This window comes from Colius striatus, chromosome 8 (genome assembly GCF_028858725.1).
Source record: "Colius striatus isolate bColStr4 chromosome 8, bColStr4.1.hap1, whole genome shotgun sequence".
NCBI lineage: Eukaryota > Metazoa > Chordata > Aves > Coliiformes > Coliidae > Colius > Colius striatus.
Window position 1 is genome coordinate 34,513,104 of NC_084766.1, and position 15,765 is coordinate 34,528,868.

The 15,765-nt window shown below is 42.4% G+C and overlaps 1 protein-coding gene across 1 annotated transcript in view; it reads left to right on the top strand.

The window, feature by feature from the left end:
• Positions 1–13,644, top strand: part of TACC2 (transforming acidic coiled-coil containing protein 2) — a 148,818-nt gene extending 135,174 nt beyond the window's left edge. The window contains exons 18-24 of the mRNA XM_062000731.1: positions 191–267; positions 4,594–4,637; positions 8,064–8,072; positions 10,639–10,799; positions 11,132–11,238; positions 12,325–12,445; positions 13,431–13,644. Of these exons, the coding sequence (XP_061856715.1) occupies positions 191–267; positions 4,594–4,637; positions 8,064–8,072; positions 10,639–10,799; positions 11,132–11,238; positions 12,325–12,445; positions 13,431–13,496 (585 nt within the window). The 3' untranslated portion in view covers positions 13,497–13,644. The remainder of the gene's footprint in view (positions 1–190; positions 268–4,593; positions 4,638–8,063; positions 8,073–10,638; positions 10,800–11,131; positions 11,239–12,324; positions 12,446–13,430) is intronic.
• The last annotated feature ends 2,121 nt before the right edge of the window (positions 13,645–15,765 follow it).

Sequence of the window (15,765 nt, forward strand, 5' to 3'; positions counted from 1 at the left end):
ACTGAGGATGCTTATGTTTGAACACCTTATGCACTTGGAAACTGTACCTCTGTCAACTGGAGTTTGATATTCAATCCAATATTGGGCAGTTTTTTATGTTGTTGTGCAAATATTGTACAGTTTTTTTCCTCTTTAATGAGTTGCTTGGGTTTACTGTTTATGTTCTTTTGCATCTTGTTTGCTGTTTCAGATTGTGGCCAAGGAAAGAGAAGTATCTGAGTGGAAAGAGAAATATGAAGAAAGCAGAAGGGAAGTGATGGAGATGAGGTGGGTCATTAACTTGCCACCGATCGCACTGACAGAGAGTCTCATTTCAGCCTGTGGTTTGTATCATGATTGTACAACTGGTTTCATTAGCTCAATTTATTCCCTTACTTTTAACTGCAGGCCTTGGATTGATCCTAAACTGGTATTTTGTCTTTGCTCTGCATGATGGGCACCCCTGTTCTGGGTAATCATAGAAAACCCTTATGTTGCTGATCTCATTTACTCAAAATCCAGAGATAAGAGAGGTGTTAATGTAAGGGAAGAATTTCCTCCAGTTTGTGCTGTGAATTCTCACATGGATTGCATAGTGCAGTTTCTGTTGCCTGACTGAGTCTGCCTGCACATGCTAATTTAAAATGCACTCTCCACAAATAGTTTTGCCAACAGAAAAAAAAGAACATGAAGATTTGCAGATAGAAATGAGTAATACAGGCTCCCTCCAGGACATTACTGCTAAAAGTTAAACAACAGAAAAAAAAGCCCAGTTCCCAATAAGAAAAACCCATTTCTTGCAAAGGTGCCCCTCTGAGTGTTGACTTTCAAGAAGGTCCTGCACTCTTTTCTTTGAAGTGAGATTTTTAATTCCAGCACACATTTAAGCTTGAATTTTAGTTAAGCAATCCTTATACTGGATTTTGTGTTTCCATTTGAGAGCTGACAGAAGGCACCTGAGTGTGTCACTTTATTCCAGTTGTATCTCTTCTATTTCCCCTTGCAAGCCTGCCTCAATTACATTAAATATATACATTCCAAAACATAACTGTGCTTTGACTTTCCTTCCCAGCCCGGGTCCTACCACTTGCAAAGGTGACAACAAAATCAGTGTAATGGATGAGGTGAGCAGTGCTGCTCCAAGAATCACTGTTCCTTTCCATTTAGTCAGATGCAAGTGTCAGCCTTCTCTTTTTACAGTGGTGACACCATTAGAATGACACCCCCATGAGCTTGACCTGCTCATCCATCTGAATCTGAGAAAATCATCAAATGAGAATGTAAAAATGAATGCAAAAGAGAATGTAGGAAAATATATCCTGGAGTACCTTAAAGCCTATTGTTTCCTACTTTCAAACAGACAAAACACCCTGCCCTTAGCTTGTAAACAAAAGGAAACTGGCATAACATCCTTCTTTTAAGTAATGATTTCTGCAGTCGCTTCTGAGACTGAATTTTCTTCAAAATCACTTCTGCTATAGCCCCACCTTCTTCCGAAAATTAAGTGTTTCTGTGGTTTAAAGCTAAAGCCAACAAGCTGTATCAAGTTCCTGTGTGACCTCATCTAGATGGGTCTGCTTTAGCATGGGGGTTGGATTAGATGATCTCTAAAGGTCCCTTCCAACCCCCACCATTCTGTGATTCTATGATATGCAAGTCCTGCTTGTATCCAGGAAGGCTCTGCTTAGGGAGTGTGGGTAAAGGAGAGCTGTAGTGCAGGAGTCAAACACTGACATGGGTGCCAGGAGTCAGATGTGGCAGATGAGAATAGCAGCAGCACAGAGCTTTCAGCCAAAGCATCTTAAGAGAAGCATCTGCAAAAGGCAAAAGGGCAGCTGCCTTCTTTCATTCAGAAAACCATCTACCAGCGCCCAGATGAGTTCTCTCACTTCTCTTGTGCTCTGCTTGGCAAAGGAAACAAAACCCTGGCATAGCCCTCAAGTGCATAATGAGGCAAAACGGAAAGGAGCTGCTGCAGGGAGTCAAATGGAGGAAGGAAAACAAGGAATGAGCAGAATGAGGAATTGTGTAAGGAACGTCTCAGTGTTCAGCACACGCTGGAGTGTGGCACTTGACCTGGACACACGTGCCTGCCAGCTGCAAGGGGCACTGACAGAGGATGCTTATTCCTTAATGAAAGAGAGCAGGGGGTGACACAGAGCAGCCAACACACTGTAGATCTGTGCCTTCACCTTCCTCACAGTAATTTCCTTGAGTGTCTTCACTCAATACAATTGGTTTGCAAAAAAAACCCCCACCGTTAGCTAAGCCAAATTTCCCACAGGCACATCCCTAGAACACATGGGTGGGGAAATTCTTGGTGGCTGATATTGTCACCAAATGATAAAATACCCATCTGTGCACAAAGAAAGATTTATCTTGGATGATTTAAGTGTTGAAACAGTCTACATGTGGTAAATTAGAGATGCAGCAATTAGATATGACCAATCTAAGCAAGGACTGAAGGGATTATTTACAGTTGCAGGCACAGAAGCGTCACTTTCCACAGCAGCAGTAATGCTTCTTTACCCAGGTCCTGCACACTCTACCTGGAATGTTCTGAGTTCAGCTGAGCTTCCAGAAAAACATCAGACTGGAGGAAATTCCCCTCCAGAGAACAATAGCCAAGCTGAGGAGTTGTGATAATGTAATAACTATTGAAGAATTAAACCAGGGTGGGGCCATACCATAAGCCAAGGGTACAACCACAGGCAGGCAAGAAATATTTAAATGTGGTTATTTGGAAGTCTCATTGATTTTGCCTCAGGAAGGGAAGTCAAGCAGATGACCTCTGAGTTGCTTTGTAGCCCTGGTTTTTGCTGTTATGACTTAGGAAATTGTAGTAAGTTAATAAATAGACTGAATGTCTGAAGTCTCGAAAGTTAAGCCTCTGCAGCATGTCAAACTAAGGTTAAGATGTGCCATGCCAGAGAGGAATGATGTGGTCAGCATCCTTTGGTTCCCCAGCCATGATGACCATTATTTAGGCCTTGGACATGAATCTGTAACAAAGCTTTACTTGACTCCCTTGCTTTCCAAATGCAATGTTACTAAAATCACTAAGCCACTGCAGTATCCAGCTCTGTTGAACAGCTGCCACATGATTCGTAAGACTGGATAATGCAGAAAATGTGGTACCTGTGTGAACCCAATCTAAGCTGGTAAAAAGCATAAATAATGTTCTTTCACTTTGCTACCAACTTCTGTGGTGCAGCCTAGGCTGGGAAGTGCTGTAGTAACAGTGAGCATGTTGTGTTTGTTGCCCTTGGCTTCATTTTCTAGGATGATAAAAATTCCTAAAGGTGCCTGATGTTACAGGGATAGGACATGGCTTTAAAATCTTTATTGCTCGCTGCAGGCTTTTGAGATAATCTTCTCTGGATGTGAAACAAGCCCCTTCCTTTTAGGGGAGAAGCCTTGTGGCTGTCTTTGCTCTCAGCAGTGTAATTTATGGTTAAAAAAAACACAAAGAGAAAGAGAAAAGCCAATTAAAGCAACAGGACTGACAGCAGGGAAAGCAGGACCGGGGCAAATGAGATGCTACTGAGCTTTGTGACAAGTGGCCTTCTCAGGGGTTCCTGTGCTCTGATTGTGATTCAGATTTGAGACAGCCAGTGCTGCAGTTACTGTGTTCCTTTTTTGGGAGCTCCACTCCTTTCCTTCCTGACTTTTGTCTCAGGATTTTCCCACATCCTTTCTGTAACCTCACCAGCTGCAGCAGACCTCTCAAAAATGGAGCAAGGGATAGCAAGCTAAGGCTTCAAAAGAGACAGATCCAAATACCAGTGGGCTGCTTTGAGTATCCACTTCAGATGAAGTGTGGAGTAATTCTGTTTTTCATAGATGGTCCTCCATGGCTCATAAATCAAAGCACAGATCAAGCTAGTCTCAATTCATTAGCTTTATTTGGCTCTGGGAAGGAATGGATCATCTTTCTAAATCACATTTAATCTGCTTATTTTGGCTAACCTCTTCTCAAGGAGGAAATTCAAAGCCTACGCTGAGTGTATGAAATAAAATAGTCTTTAAAGTCATTTTTTACCACCTGTTTCAAAAACAGGCTTGGGGGATAGGCCATGATGGACTTAGTGCTACCTAATTGAATATTTTGGTCTTCTCTGAAGTGGTAATGGATCACTTTGTCACGTTTGAAGAGTGGGAGATTAGCTATGTTTTGGATGAAGGCCAGCTATGCTCCTGTGAGATTTACTTGCTACCGATTATACCTTCATGTTTACATTGAAAATAAGCTAATGCAAACTTGGAGGAAAGGAGAGGAAGTAATGGGAAAAATCAGACTCTTTGTAACTCTTGAGTTAGGCCAATGTGATGATGTTTATAATTCAATCATGATGGGCATGTTTCAAATAACAGAATTGTTTCAAAGCTTTCCCTTGCCCCTACCTGTGTTGGTTTACGTGGAGAATAAATCCAGGTGCAATGCTTAAACTGACAGTTGTGATGCTCAGGTAATAAGAATGATGTAAAAGTGTGAAGGGGTTTAGTATCTGTTTAAAATATCAATAGTTCAGTTATTCAGTCACATTGTTTCCTAAGTAAGCAATTATGATGTGTTTGCCAAAAGCTTTTCTCCTTTTTTTCCCCCTCCTATAGGAAAATAGTTTCCGAATACGAGAAGACGATTGCTCAGATGATAGGTAGGTGTTTCTACTCCAAAAGCTGCCATCCTCCACTGTTTTTCTGAAGAGAGTCTAGAGACATGCTGTAGGCTTCATTTTGATGCTAGCTACATCTGCTGATGCTGCTGGGAATTGTGAATGCACGTGAGGACACTGGTGTGAGCTGCCAGGCTGTGATGGAAAGCTAGGGCTGCATTTTGCAGCAAGTACCCCTGAGGCAGTCCAGGTAACACAGACAGGTCAGTACTTTTTCTTCTGCATCAAAGCAAGCTGTCCCATAAGAAACACATTCAAATACTTCAGCCAGAATTCATGGGTGTCTCCAAGAGAGACTTTCAATGACCTAAAAAACATTTAGTCACCCACTCCCAGCTGTTTAACGGGAGATACCAAACTTAGCTCTTTACAACAACAAGGATTATCTGTGCTAAGTGCATTGGTCAAACCAAAACCTAGATTAGCTCCAATCCCAGCTGAGAGATCAGAGTGACCAATCCACCTCCCCAGTTATTTACTGACATAGGAGTCTCCTTTAGGGTCTAAAATATGACATATTTTTGCCTCACAATAATTAGAAAACACTTGTTAACAGCATGGCCAAGAAATGAAAGACTCTGTGTGTGCTAAGACTTCAAACCCAAAGGTTGCAGGATTCGTGTGCTTAATTGGTGTGAGAGGTCTGGCCCCTGAGATGTGATTTTAAAGCCTCCCTGTAAGATTGCCAAAGCTCTTTTTCTTAGTCTGGCTATAGAAAGCACCAGTGGCTTGTGCTGCTTCAGCTTGAGCTGCATCCTAGAAGGGCGAATGGCTGAGCAGGGTTCTGGGTTCACTATGGTCAAAATTGTTGGGAAGGGCAGGAAAAGTAGTGGCTGATGAGAAAGCAGGACCAAGCTCAGCTGGACAAGCTCGAGTAAAGCAGCAGAGAACTGTGAAATATTGTTAGAAGACCTTAGGAGAGGCCTCAGAGTTAAATCTGGGCTGTGAGGTGCAGGGGAAGGGCCAGCTTAGCTAGTGGCATCTGTGAGCAGGGAGTGCTGGGGATCCAGGCTGTGTCCATGGGGTTGGGGGAAAAAGAGGAAGAAATGGCTCCTTTTACTTCCCCTGAGAGAACTGTCACCAAGAGTACAGTGTGCCAGGATCCTCCATCTTCCTAACAGGTTTCTAACAGGCAAGGATTTTTATTACACCTATTAACAGATCACATTGTTCTGCCCCTTTTTCAGTTGGCAGTCATACACAGTGAGCATTGTGTGACCCCCACCTTTTTGGTGTCTTTTAAATTGGGGTTCTTCTTTCAACTGATGCTGTGTCTACACACAGTTGTGGTCAATTTGCTTGGTTTTGCCCAAAGAGAGGCAGGGAAAGTGGTTCAATGTCTGGTGCCTCTGCTGCCTTCTGGTGTTTCTCAGCTGATGGCAGACACTCATCCTCCTTTCAGGTGAAGGGAAAAATGAGCCTGTAAATAAATAATGTTATTGGAATAATAGGAATTAATATTAATAGTAATTATTGCTAAATACTAATGTAATGTGAAATATCATTAATAATAGATAATATGCCTGGCTTCATTCTCTATGGTGTTAGGCTTCTGTTGCCTTTTGTGTGTACAACTGAGTAAATTTGTCTGCTTTCTGACATCATGTCTGTCATTCTCATTGTGCAAGTGTTACAATAGGAGTGACCACAGTATGCAAACCCATTTTGGTTTACACAAAACACACTCTGATGTGGCTTCATCCCTGAACCTGGCCAGTTGGTATGCACAAGCACAGGACCTGTCCTTTCATCCCAAGCATATGCACATAGTTAGCAACACAAGTTTCTTTCTGATAAGAAGTTCAAGTTCAATTTTTGAGAAACAGACTTGTTCTTAAAGAAACAAAGAATCAAGTTGTGAGACTGGAATGCAACAAGAAGATGCAGAGTAGGGATCCTAAGGCATGACCTATGTATTTTGCCATTTTCTCTTGTTGCAAAGGAATTAAAGATAATTAAAGCATCAGGCTCTTGACCACTGAGGAAACAGAAAGATCTTGAAACTTCAAAATCACAGTAGTAGTCAGAGTCTTTCAAATCATCTATGGCAAGTTGTTAAGAGCTGTAGCTATAAATAATGTGACTTGCTGTCCGTTTGCAAAGGAACTGAAACAGCAACAGACACAAAGCATGTGTTAGTTAGAGCAATATGCAAATCCTCCAGCCTGGTAATACATTAAATGCAAGGCTTCCTCTCTCTCTGCAGTTAATGTACATTTTGGATCTAATTGCCCCACTTTCTCCTGTCATATGTCATAAATTACTGTCCCTTTTGATAAAGGAAGTCACTCATCCAAATGCCACGTTGTGGGGGAAAATGATTGTGTGCTGTTTGCATGTACTTCACTGAACTGTCACCACAACAATGCCTTCCTGCTGAAGCAAAATAGGCATTTTAACTGAGGAGATGCCCATGCTGGGGCTACTTATGATTTAACCCTTCTGAGCTATTTGTACAGCCCTGTTAGGATGGCATTGCAAGTGAACCAAATTCACAAATGCCTTTTTAAATGTAGTTAATAGGTCCTGCTCAGCTCTTTACAGGTTGTCATGTGGATGTATAATGAATATATTCCATAGAATGAATATATAGATGATCTCTAGAGGTCCCTTCTAACCCCTGTCACTCAGTGATTCTGTGATTCTATGTCATTATCTTCCATATAATGACAATATTCTACATTAACGATATATGATTGTGAATGTTTGCCTGATAACATGCACTGCAAACAGGAATTGCCTTTGATTTCAAGGGCTGTGACAGGTCTAGTACATATAGAACCCAGTATTACTCAACTTGGCTTATGCAGTTGGTTTCATGCCACACTGTAGAGCCAGAGATTGCAGGCTGGGAGTATAGATCCCTGGTAGTGTCTCTGCATAAGCTTTTTAACTGGTGCTTTAGGTTTTCTTCCTTTTTTATTACACTTGCCTCATCCCCTAACACCTTTTTGTTTATATTGAGGAGGGGGAAGAAAAACCCCAGGCTTTCCTGGCTGACCTGCTGCTTATGCTACTGCTTTGCTGCCTGTTGCCCAGGCTTTGCAGCTCACACTGCGCAGCACTGCCAGCTGTATGGAAGGGAACCTGCCTTCACTGCCCCCACCCTCCACACCCCCTGATCACAGCCAGCCACAGTTCTCTTCCAAAAACCCCTCCTCTGGATTCTCTTTTTATTGTTGGATTTGTAATGTTGGGGTTGGTGGGTTTTTTTCCTGTTAAGAATGTTGCCTTGTGCTCGTATGCTTAAATGCACAATGAAATGGTCCTTATGAGAAGCAGATGTTATGCTTTGTGCATTACAGGTTGTTGCATTTTACTTACTTTCTGCTTTCCTAACAATTCCTGATTTTTCTATTTTGCTTCCATTTTCGTTGCTTCTTGCTATTTGCTTGCAAAAACAAACAGGCAAGCCTGGTAAGTACAGCTCTTCACCACCTTTCACACCAGCGTTTTGCATTTCTTTTCGTTCCCTCTGCTTTTGTTCCCCGTTTGCTGCATTCCCATGAAGTGTGGTGTAAGTGATACTGAGCTGAGCCTGGGAGCTGACATGCTGCAGAGCTGCTCTGATTCTGTCAATGTGGATAGTGTTAGTCCTGAGCATACTGTTGTTCTTGTTGGTGAGCCGTGGGCAGTGTGTGTTGCAGACGTGGAAGCCATCTAATTAAAATCTTTTAATTGCATAACCTCATGAATATCTGTAGAAATAAGTGTCTATAACTGCTTAACTAAGATTTGACTGGCAGACTATTATCAGCATGGTTCCACTAAGCAGCTTTTTCATTAAAGATAGATCACAGTTTTAGGGAATATCACATACATCTTTCCAGCCTGATGCCACTTTGTTTTCTGTACTGTTTAACCACTTTAAATCTATCTTAATTGTTGCCTGAGGTTATCAGAGGCCTCTTACCTAAAGCTCACTGGAACTTTTCTCTCTTCTCAATTTCTGTGTCACTCCCTCCCATATTTCTTTCCCCTTGGAGCTCAGTCTAGGCCTAAGCTCACTCTCTGCTCCATGGACACTTCTAGCATGTCATGGAAGGGAGAAGAGAAAGGAATTATTGATTATCACTTGCTTCTAATTCCCATGTACAAGCTAAAGTGGGGCTGGGGATGAATCTTTGAGGAGCTGGTCGAGCTGAGGGGAGCAGGAGGAGCTCCATAGCTGTGAGGGAGTGAGTCAGGAATTGCTAACTTGCTGGGTTGACCTAGAAACAAATAAGAAGGAAGTGGCTAAAATATTGCAGACAGCAGTCTCAGAAAAAGTAAAGTTGTGACATTAAATACCTTTAAGTATGTTACATGATCATGCAAATGGATCTTCCCCCTGCGAGGAGCTGCGCCCACAGAGCTTTTGCCAAAGAACAGGATCCTGCCAGTGAGTGTTTTGGAATTAAGCTGCACTGTGTAATCTCCAGTGTGATTAAACAAATCTCATGCTGTAACACAAGGTGACAGCTTCTCAGATTCAGAAAAATAAGCAAAGGATGACAAATAGCTTTTTTATTTTGCTGGAGAACACGTTCACTTTGACATTACAGATGATCACAGGGTGTCTTTAAGAGGGCAAAATAGAGAAGAATGTTCTCTATGAAATGTTAGATGTTCTCAAACTGACGTGGCATTACAGACTTTCTCAGCTCTGCCATAACAAAGGTGCTTGTTCACAGCTAAAATAAAGCTATTACAAATTCCAGTGCTGCAAACTGGATGCAGGTCCTGGTTCTTTGGGTCTTCTGCAACGCATAGAGTGAAATAGCCTCAGGTCAGGCTGTGCCCCAGCAGGATGCTGTCAAGGGGCATGCAGAGGAGCACAGAGCACAGCCAACGTCAGCTGAGGCACAGTGTGGCATCATCACTGCTCAGGGCTTAGGCTAGCCAAAAAAAGTGTGTCAAAGGGTGGAATATGAAAAGAAATCTCAGTTTGGGAGCTGACAGTATCAACTTTGACATTTCAGAGCTGACCAGCACTATGAAGTACTTCATTCAGACAAATGCTTCTGTTCAAACAAAACATAAACTCTGGTTTTATTCTTTGTATTTCAGAATGTAACCACCTGAATGACAAAAAGTAGGTTCTGAAATGCCCTCTGCTTGTTACATGTCAGACCTTCTTACCTTATCTTAGCTCTCATCACAGACAAAGGAAAACAGTAATATAAAACTGCTGTGTTTTGTGCCTTGGTTTGCATTTCAGTATCACTCAAAGTAGCCCTTGAAACATGAACTCAAGAATCATATTTTAGGATGTGAAGCATTCTGGAAGATGATGCCAGCCCTTTTCTTTCAGTGTTGTATGGGTAGCCCAATTCATTACAAGATTTATTCCTTTGAAAAGCTCTCTTCCATATGGATTTGGATTCCTGTTGTGTTCTTCCCACCCTCCCTGCCTCAAATTTAACTGCACACAGGAGAAGCTTGAAAGATGTTTTCTGCAGACCAGAAGTTAGAAAGTTTGTCTGATGTTAGATTTCCTTTCTGGTGCTTGCTACAATTTTTCCAAGGAGAGAATTAGAGCTGAATTCCATTGAACAAAGTGCCTTGTTTGTACAGGATTAGAGGAGATGCCAGGAGATGCCAAGCATATATCAGCAATGGCAAAAATGTATTGCCAGTGCCAGTAATGTGCATAAATGCCTTTTCCTTCAGCTAGCACCTCTTCAGGCAAACCAGGGAAATCCAACCCTGCCCTCTTCATGGGAACAGCTGAGTTCAGAGTGATGTAAATCATCAGTACAGAGATATAGTCAGAGTTCTCCCCAACATCAAAGTCTTTAAATGTCACTGTGTTTACCAGCCTTTTTCCAAGCCAAGATTCTGTCTTTATATTAAAATGACATTTCTGCATTGTGCAGACTTAGTAATACCCAACCTAGAGCCCAAAATAGTGGAAAGTGTAGATGATGGTGAAATCAGCGTTCTTGCTACTGTCACCCTTCCAAAAATCATTTGTTTTCTTCCACCTCTCTTTTTCTAACAGAGGATGAACAGAGAGAGAAATCTGTCTCCCATCACACTGTCCAGCAGCTGATAGTGGAGAAGGAACAAGCTTTGGCAGATCTGAACTCAGTGGAGAAATCACTGGCAGATCTTTTCAGGAGATATGAAAAAATGAAGGAAGTGTTGGAGGGGTTTCGGAAGGTGAGTCCTGGCAATGGCCCCTCCTTGGAAGGGCAAAGCTGAGCAGGCTCTCCTGTGTACCAGTGCTGCTTAGCAGAGGGCACCTTTGTCTCCAGTCAAATTTGATGTGGTGCATTAGACTGCACTGTGCAATGGGGAGGGAGAACCTGAATGCTCATTTGTGCTCTCAGAATGGCTTTAAAAAGGTGAACATTTTGCACAAGAGTCACCTACTCCTGTCCATGACACAGCTGTGGGACTGGAGCACGTGTCAGGGCTGACTTCAGGGCTGGGAATTCTGTTAAAACCTGGGACATGAAGCCATCAAATTTGATGTCATCTTCTCATCTCAGAATGAAGAAGTGTTAAAGAAATGTGCACAGGAGTATTTATCACGAGTAAAGAAGGAAGAGCAGAGGTACCAAGCACTCAAAATCCATGCTGAGGAAAAACTGGACAGGTAAGTGATTGTACACCTCTCTTTTTAGGAATTGATGTTGCAGGAGGATTCCTGTGGCTGGACCTTGTATCCCAAACCCACTTCTTCAACGTGCAGAGCACAGGCTGCTCTGTGATGGAGGGCGGAATGAAGTGCCGTAATGAGAATGTCTGTGATGTCCTGGGGTTTCTTCCAGCCCCTGACCACACCTTACCTTACATTTCTTTCTTTAGCAAATGTCTTCATGTTTGTTTAACGTATTTTCCAGGGAAGATCAAGAAAGGGCCATTAGGTAGGTTTATGCATCTATGGAGGGCTGTGCTCAGGTGTTTGCACCTGCAGCCAGTATTCCTGTCCCCAGATATTTGCTGTTGCCCCTGTGCTGAATTATTACAGCTGTGTCAGCAGAACAGAACATGGAATAGCTGCTCAGCTGTTCCAGTGCAGAATCAGACAGCCAGCCTCTCCCTTACCTAAGCTGGCCCAGCACGACCTGTGCTGAGGATGACAAGGAATAGTTGCACAGAAGATGCTGGCAGATGTGTACAGATAGTAACTCCTTAAGCCGCCATTAAGGAGTGAACATCAGATTGTGGCTTAAGAGAAGCAGCTCTGGTTGATTTTTTTTATTAATTCTCTTTTTTTTCCTATGCTTCCATGTAATGACAAGTGAAGCATTTCCAGGGATTACGTTCAGGACTCATATTACAGTCTCCTAAATCTGAGAGGTGTTTCCAAAATGTCCCTAGGATTGATCGGTGCCTAAAACAAAGACTTGGATTTGCTTTCCAGCTGTTGTCTCAACTGTGAATTTAGTCTGGAAGGACTGGATGTCAGGTTTAGAAACTGCCAAAAACACTTCTACCTAATGATATTTGTGACCTCAGTACAGATATCTGGGAGAATCATGAAGACAGCAACACACTCTGCTGAGTGAGAGAGGAATTTGTGGCAAGTCTGTAGGAACAAGCCTCAGAATACTTGCAAAGACATGCAGAAAGTAGACTTGCCCTCACCTCACCAGCTGCTAAGGTGTAGCCCATCCTTTGCTACCCACTGACTTTTCCTGTAAGGAACCTGATGTGACAAAAACCTGTGTTTTTCTAGAGCCAATGCTGAAATTGCACAAGTGAGAGGCAAGGCTCAGCAAGAGCAAGCAGCGTATCAGGCCAGCCTTCGTAAAGAGCAGCTGAAAGTGGATGCCTTGGAAAGAACACTGGAACAAAAGGTAAGGAGCAGTTCAGAGCTTTTAATGCAGAAGTCAATGAGATGAGTGAAACTTCCCCAGAGAGGCTGAACCCAGCTCTGCTCCAAAGCCAAGCTCTGCCTGAGGACCTGCCTTGCTCCCCACGTCCAGCTGGCCTGGCAGCTCCCAGCCCCAGGGAGAGCAGCATTAGCCCAAACCTCCCAGCAGAATCAGCCATATGCACTGAGCACTTGGGGCAAATGGGCCCATCTGCCAGGCTTTGATTTCGGGCAAGGGCCAGTGCTTGGGGCCAGTTCTGGCTCAGGCAGAGCTCAGTGTGCACCTGTGTACCAAGCAGGACCCTTGGTTTTCTTTGGTTCTCAGGTTTAACATTTTCTTGGGTCAGTTGTTCTTTCAGTTTTTGTTTCCATGTGCAGTTTTGGCTGTGATTCCCAAGCTACCTGAGGGTCCTCTCCTGTCAACAGGCAAAAAGGGCAAACACAGATCCGTACAGCTTAGGGCCACAATGACTGTAGGAAATCCCTACTTATATCTCCTGTGCTCCAGCTCAACAAAGGAGCTTGCTTTCAGTATAGCACAGCTTATCCTTCCTTAGAGCCCCTAGAAAACAGGGTGAAAACAATGCCATAACAGTGCAGCCTAGAAGCAAAGTCATGCTATGTATTGTCACCGTGTGCTGGGAGTTGAGCTGTCAGCTTCAGTGCCAAATTGTGTGTGTTGAAGTCAGAGGGGCTGTATGTTGAAATAAAGAGCATTGTTTGAATGCACTACATGTAGCTGTACCATGTATGCACATATATATAGGATCACAGAATCATTTAGGGTGGAAAAGGGCTTTTAAGATTGAGCCTAACCGTTAGATCTCTCTGTATGTGCAGATATTCTGTAGTTGACAAACTGGATTGTCCCACACTTTTCTCCCAAAGGTTGGCTAACTTAAAAAAACTCACCTCATTTAATGCAACAATATATTTGGTAATACTTAATATTGCCTTTTCTTTTCCAGAATAAAGAGATAGAAGAATTAACAAAGATTTGTGACGAACTGATTGCCAAAATGGGGAAAAGCTAACTTTTAACCAAACCTCTGGACTTCCATAGCGAGTGCAATATGACCACTGGCACACTGATGTCCATACCTTTATGTGGACAGGTTCTATTTTCACTTTTTTCGTATGCACTACTGTATTTTCTTTCTAAATAAAGTTGATTTAACTGTATGCAGTACTAAGATGACTATCAGAATTTCTTGCTATTGTTTGCATTTTCATAGTATAATTCATAGCAAGTTGATCTCAAAGTTCCTGTATCAGGGAGATTGTCAAGTTCTCTAAGGAATTACAAGTTGCTGATCCTAGCCTTCCCTTTGTACATGAGTTCCCATGTTGGATGTCTTTTGGATTTAATATAAACACGTATTACTTGCATGGGGACTCTTGCCTTAAGGAGTGTAAACTTGATCTGCATTTGCTGATTTGTAAAATAAAAGGAAAAAATGGAGAAAAAAAAAAGGAAATGCATGTCACTTAAATGAAATTCTCTATTGTAAATAAATTTTTTCGTTGGAAGTTGATAAGCATGGCTCTGTTTTATGTACTTCACTCGCTTCCTTCACATGCAGTGCAAATACAAGAGCTGTTATCAATGAATTCCTTCACAGCGAGCCCTGGATGAGTTACTCGCTGCATGGAGCACTCTGTGGGTCACAAGAACATACTATCTGTGTGTGCATATCTATGTCTGTATCTTGCTCTCTCCGTAGATACATATATATATAGATATGGTAGCTTTGGAACAGTCAGGTCTCAAGCATGATCTTAATTCTTCAAAATGTTTAATACTCTGAGCCTGACCCAGCAAATCCCATGGGCAAATAGAAATGAGACTGTTTGCATGAGTTGGAGGCTGTGACATGGTCATGGGCTGGTGGCTCCCAACCATATCTGTCACTGAAAGGTGAGTACATTTTCTTGTCCCTCCTGCTGGAAGAATATGCCTGCAGGGTTTGTGGAGATGAAGTGGATGTGATTCGAAGCACAACCAGAATAAGCTAGATAAGTCGCATTCTCGCACACCTCTTTATCCTCTAAGTTATCCTCTGCAGAGGATTAGGTATGGCAGATAAGCATTAAGGCTTTAATAGCAAACAAACTGCTTTCCTTGCCTAATGGTGCATCTCTTGTATCTCCATGATGTGGACAGTCTTCTGCCTGGCTCTTGTCAGCTCCCTTTTTGTACTCAGAAGTAAGTCAACTCCTTTTGCTTTCCTTTTTTCATCTCTTTCTCATTTCCTCCTTCAGGTGTGGGTGAGCCACTTTGCTCTTCTGGCTTCTCCCCTGGGTTGGATTGATTTCAGGTTATTTGATGTATGGTGTGGTTAGCAGCATAGAATTTCACCTCTGCTGTGTAATGTAGACAGAAATATGTGTGCTAACAGATGTAAATGCATGTGTCTCTGGACAGCTACTGTGCCTTCTGCTCTGCAAGCTTGGAGGCTGGTATTCTAAACAGTTTTCAAATTCTTTTGTTTTGAGCTCCAAAGTGCTGTTCATTTTTCCCTTACTGCCAGGTGAAGCTCTCCAGTGTTACACCTGTGTAGGTTCTAGTGATGAGGACTGTAACAGACAAGGAATTCAGCAATGTCCAGGGCATTCAGATGCATGTGCCATCATTAGAGGACAAGCGAGTAAGTAGTCACAAACTTCATTAACCTTTTAATAAATAGAAATAATGAGTGTTGGAAAGAGTATACAGTAAGCTAAGGAAAAAAAAAACAAAAGTAAATGTTTCCTCTCAAAATAAACCCTATTTAAAGATCTCAATGCCTAATTTTATTGGGTTTGCAGCAATCTGATGCAAAATCTCAGAGTATGATTTGTCAGCATGCCATAATGAGCTGGACTCTGTGGAAGCTGTAAAAAAGCATTTAAAGTATTGCCCACTTCTTACTTAGATCTGTCATTTTAAAGTTAAATGATTTACCTGGAAATTAGGAAGGAAAATAAGTGAATGAGGCATTGCACTTGAGCACCTTCAGGGATACTTAAGCTGCATCAGTTGCATGTAAGATGAGTTACAATTGTTTAACTTAAGTTGGGGATTGTTAGTGTGCTGTAATTGTATTTGCTTGCAAGGAATGGCCAAACCTAATATCATTGCTCAGTATTAGATGATCAGGGTCTTGCTGAGGGGATGCAGATGGGAGCGGGTGGCAGTGGCTGCATGGGGCTGTTTGAGCTCAGTGTGGCTCTGTTATGGGCCATGCAGGGCTATTTGGGCTCAGAGTGTGTCTGTTGTAACCCATGCAGAGCTATTTGGGTTCAATTGTAAGCCATACAGAA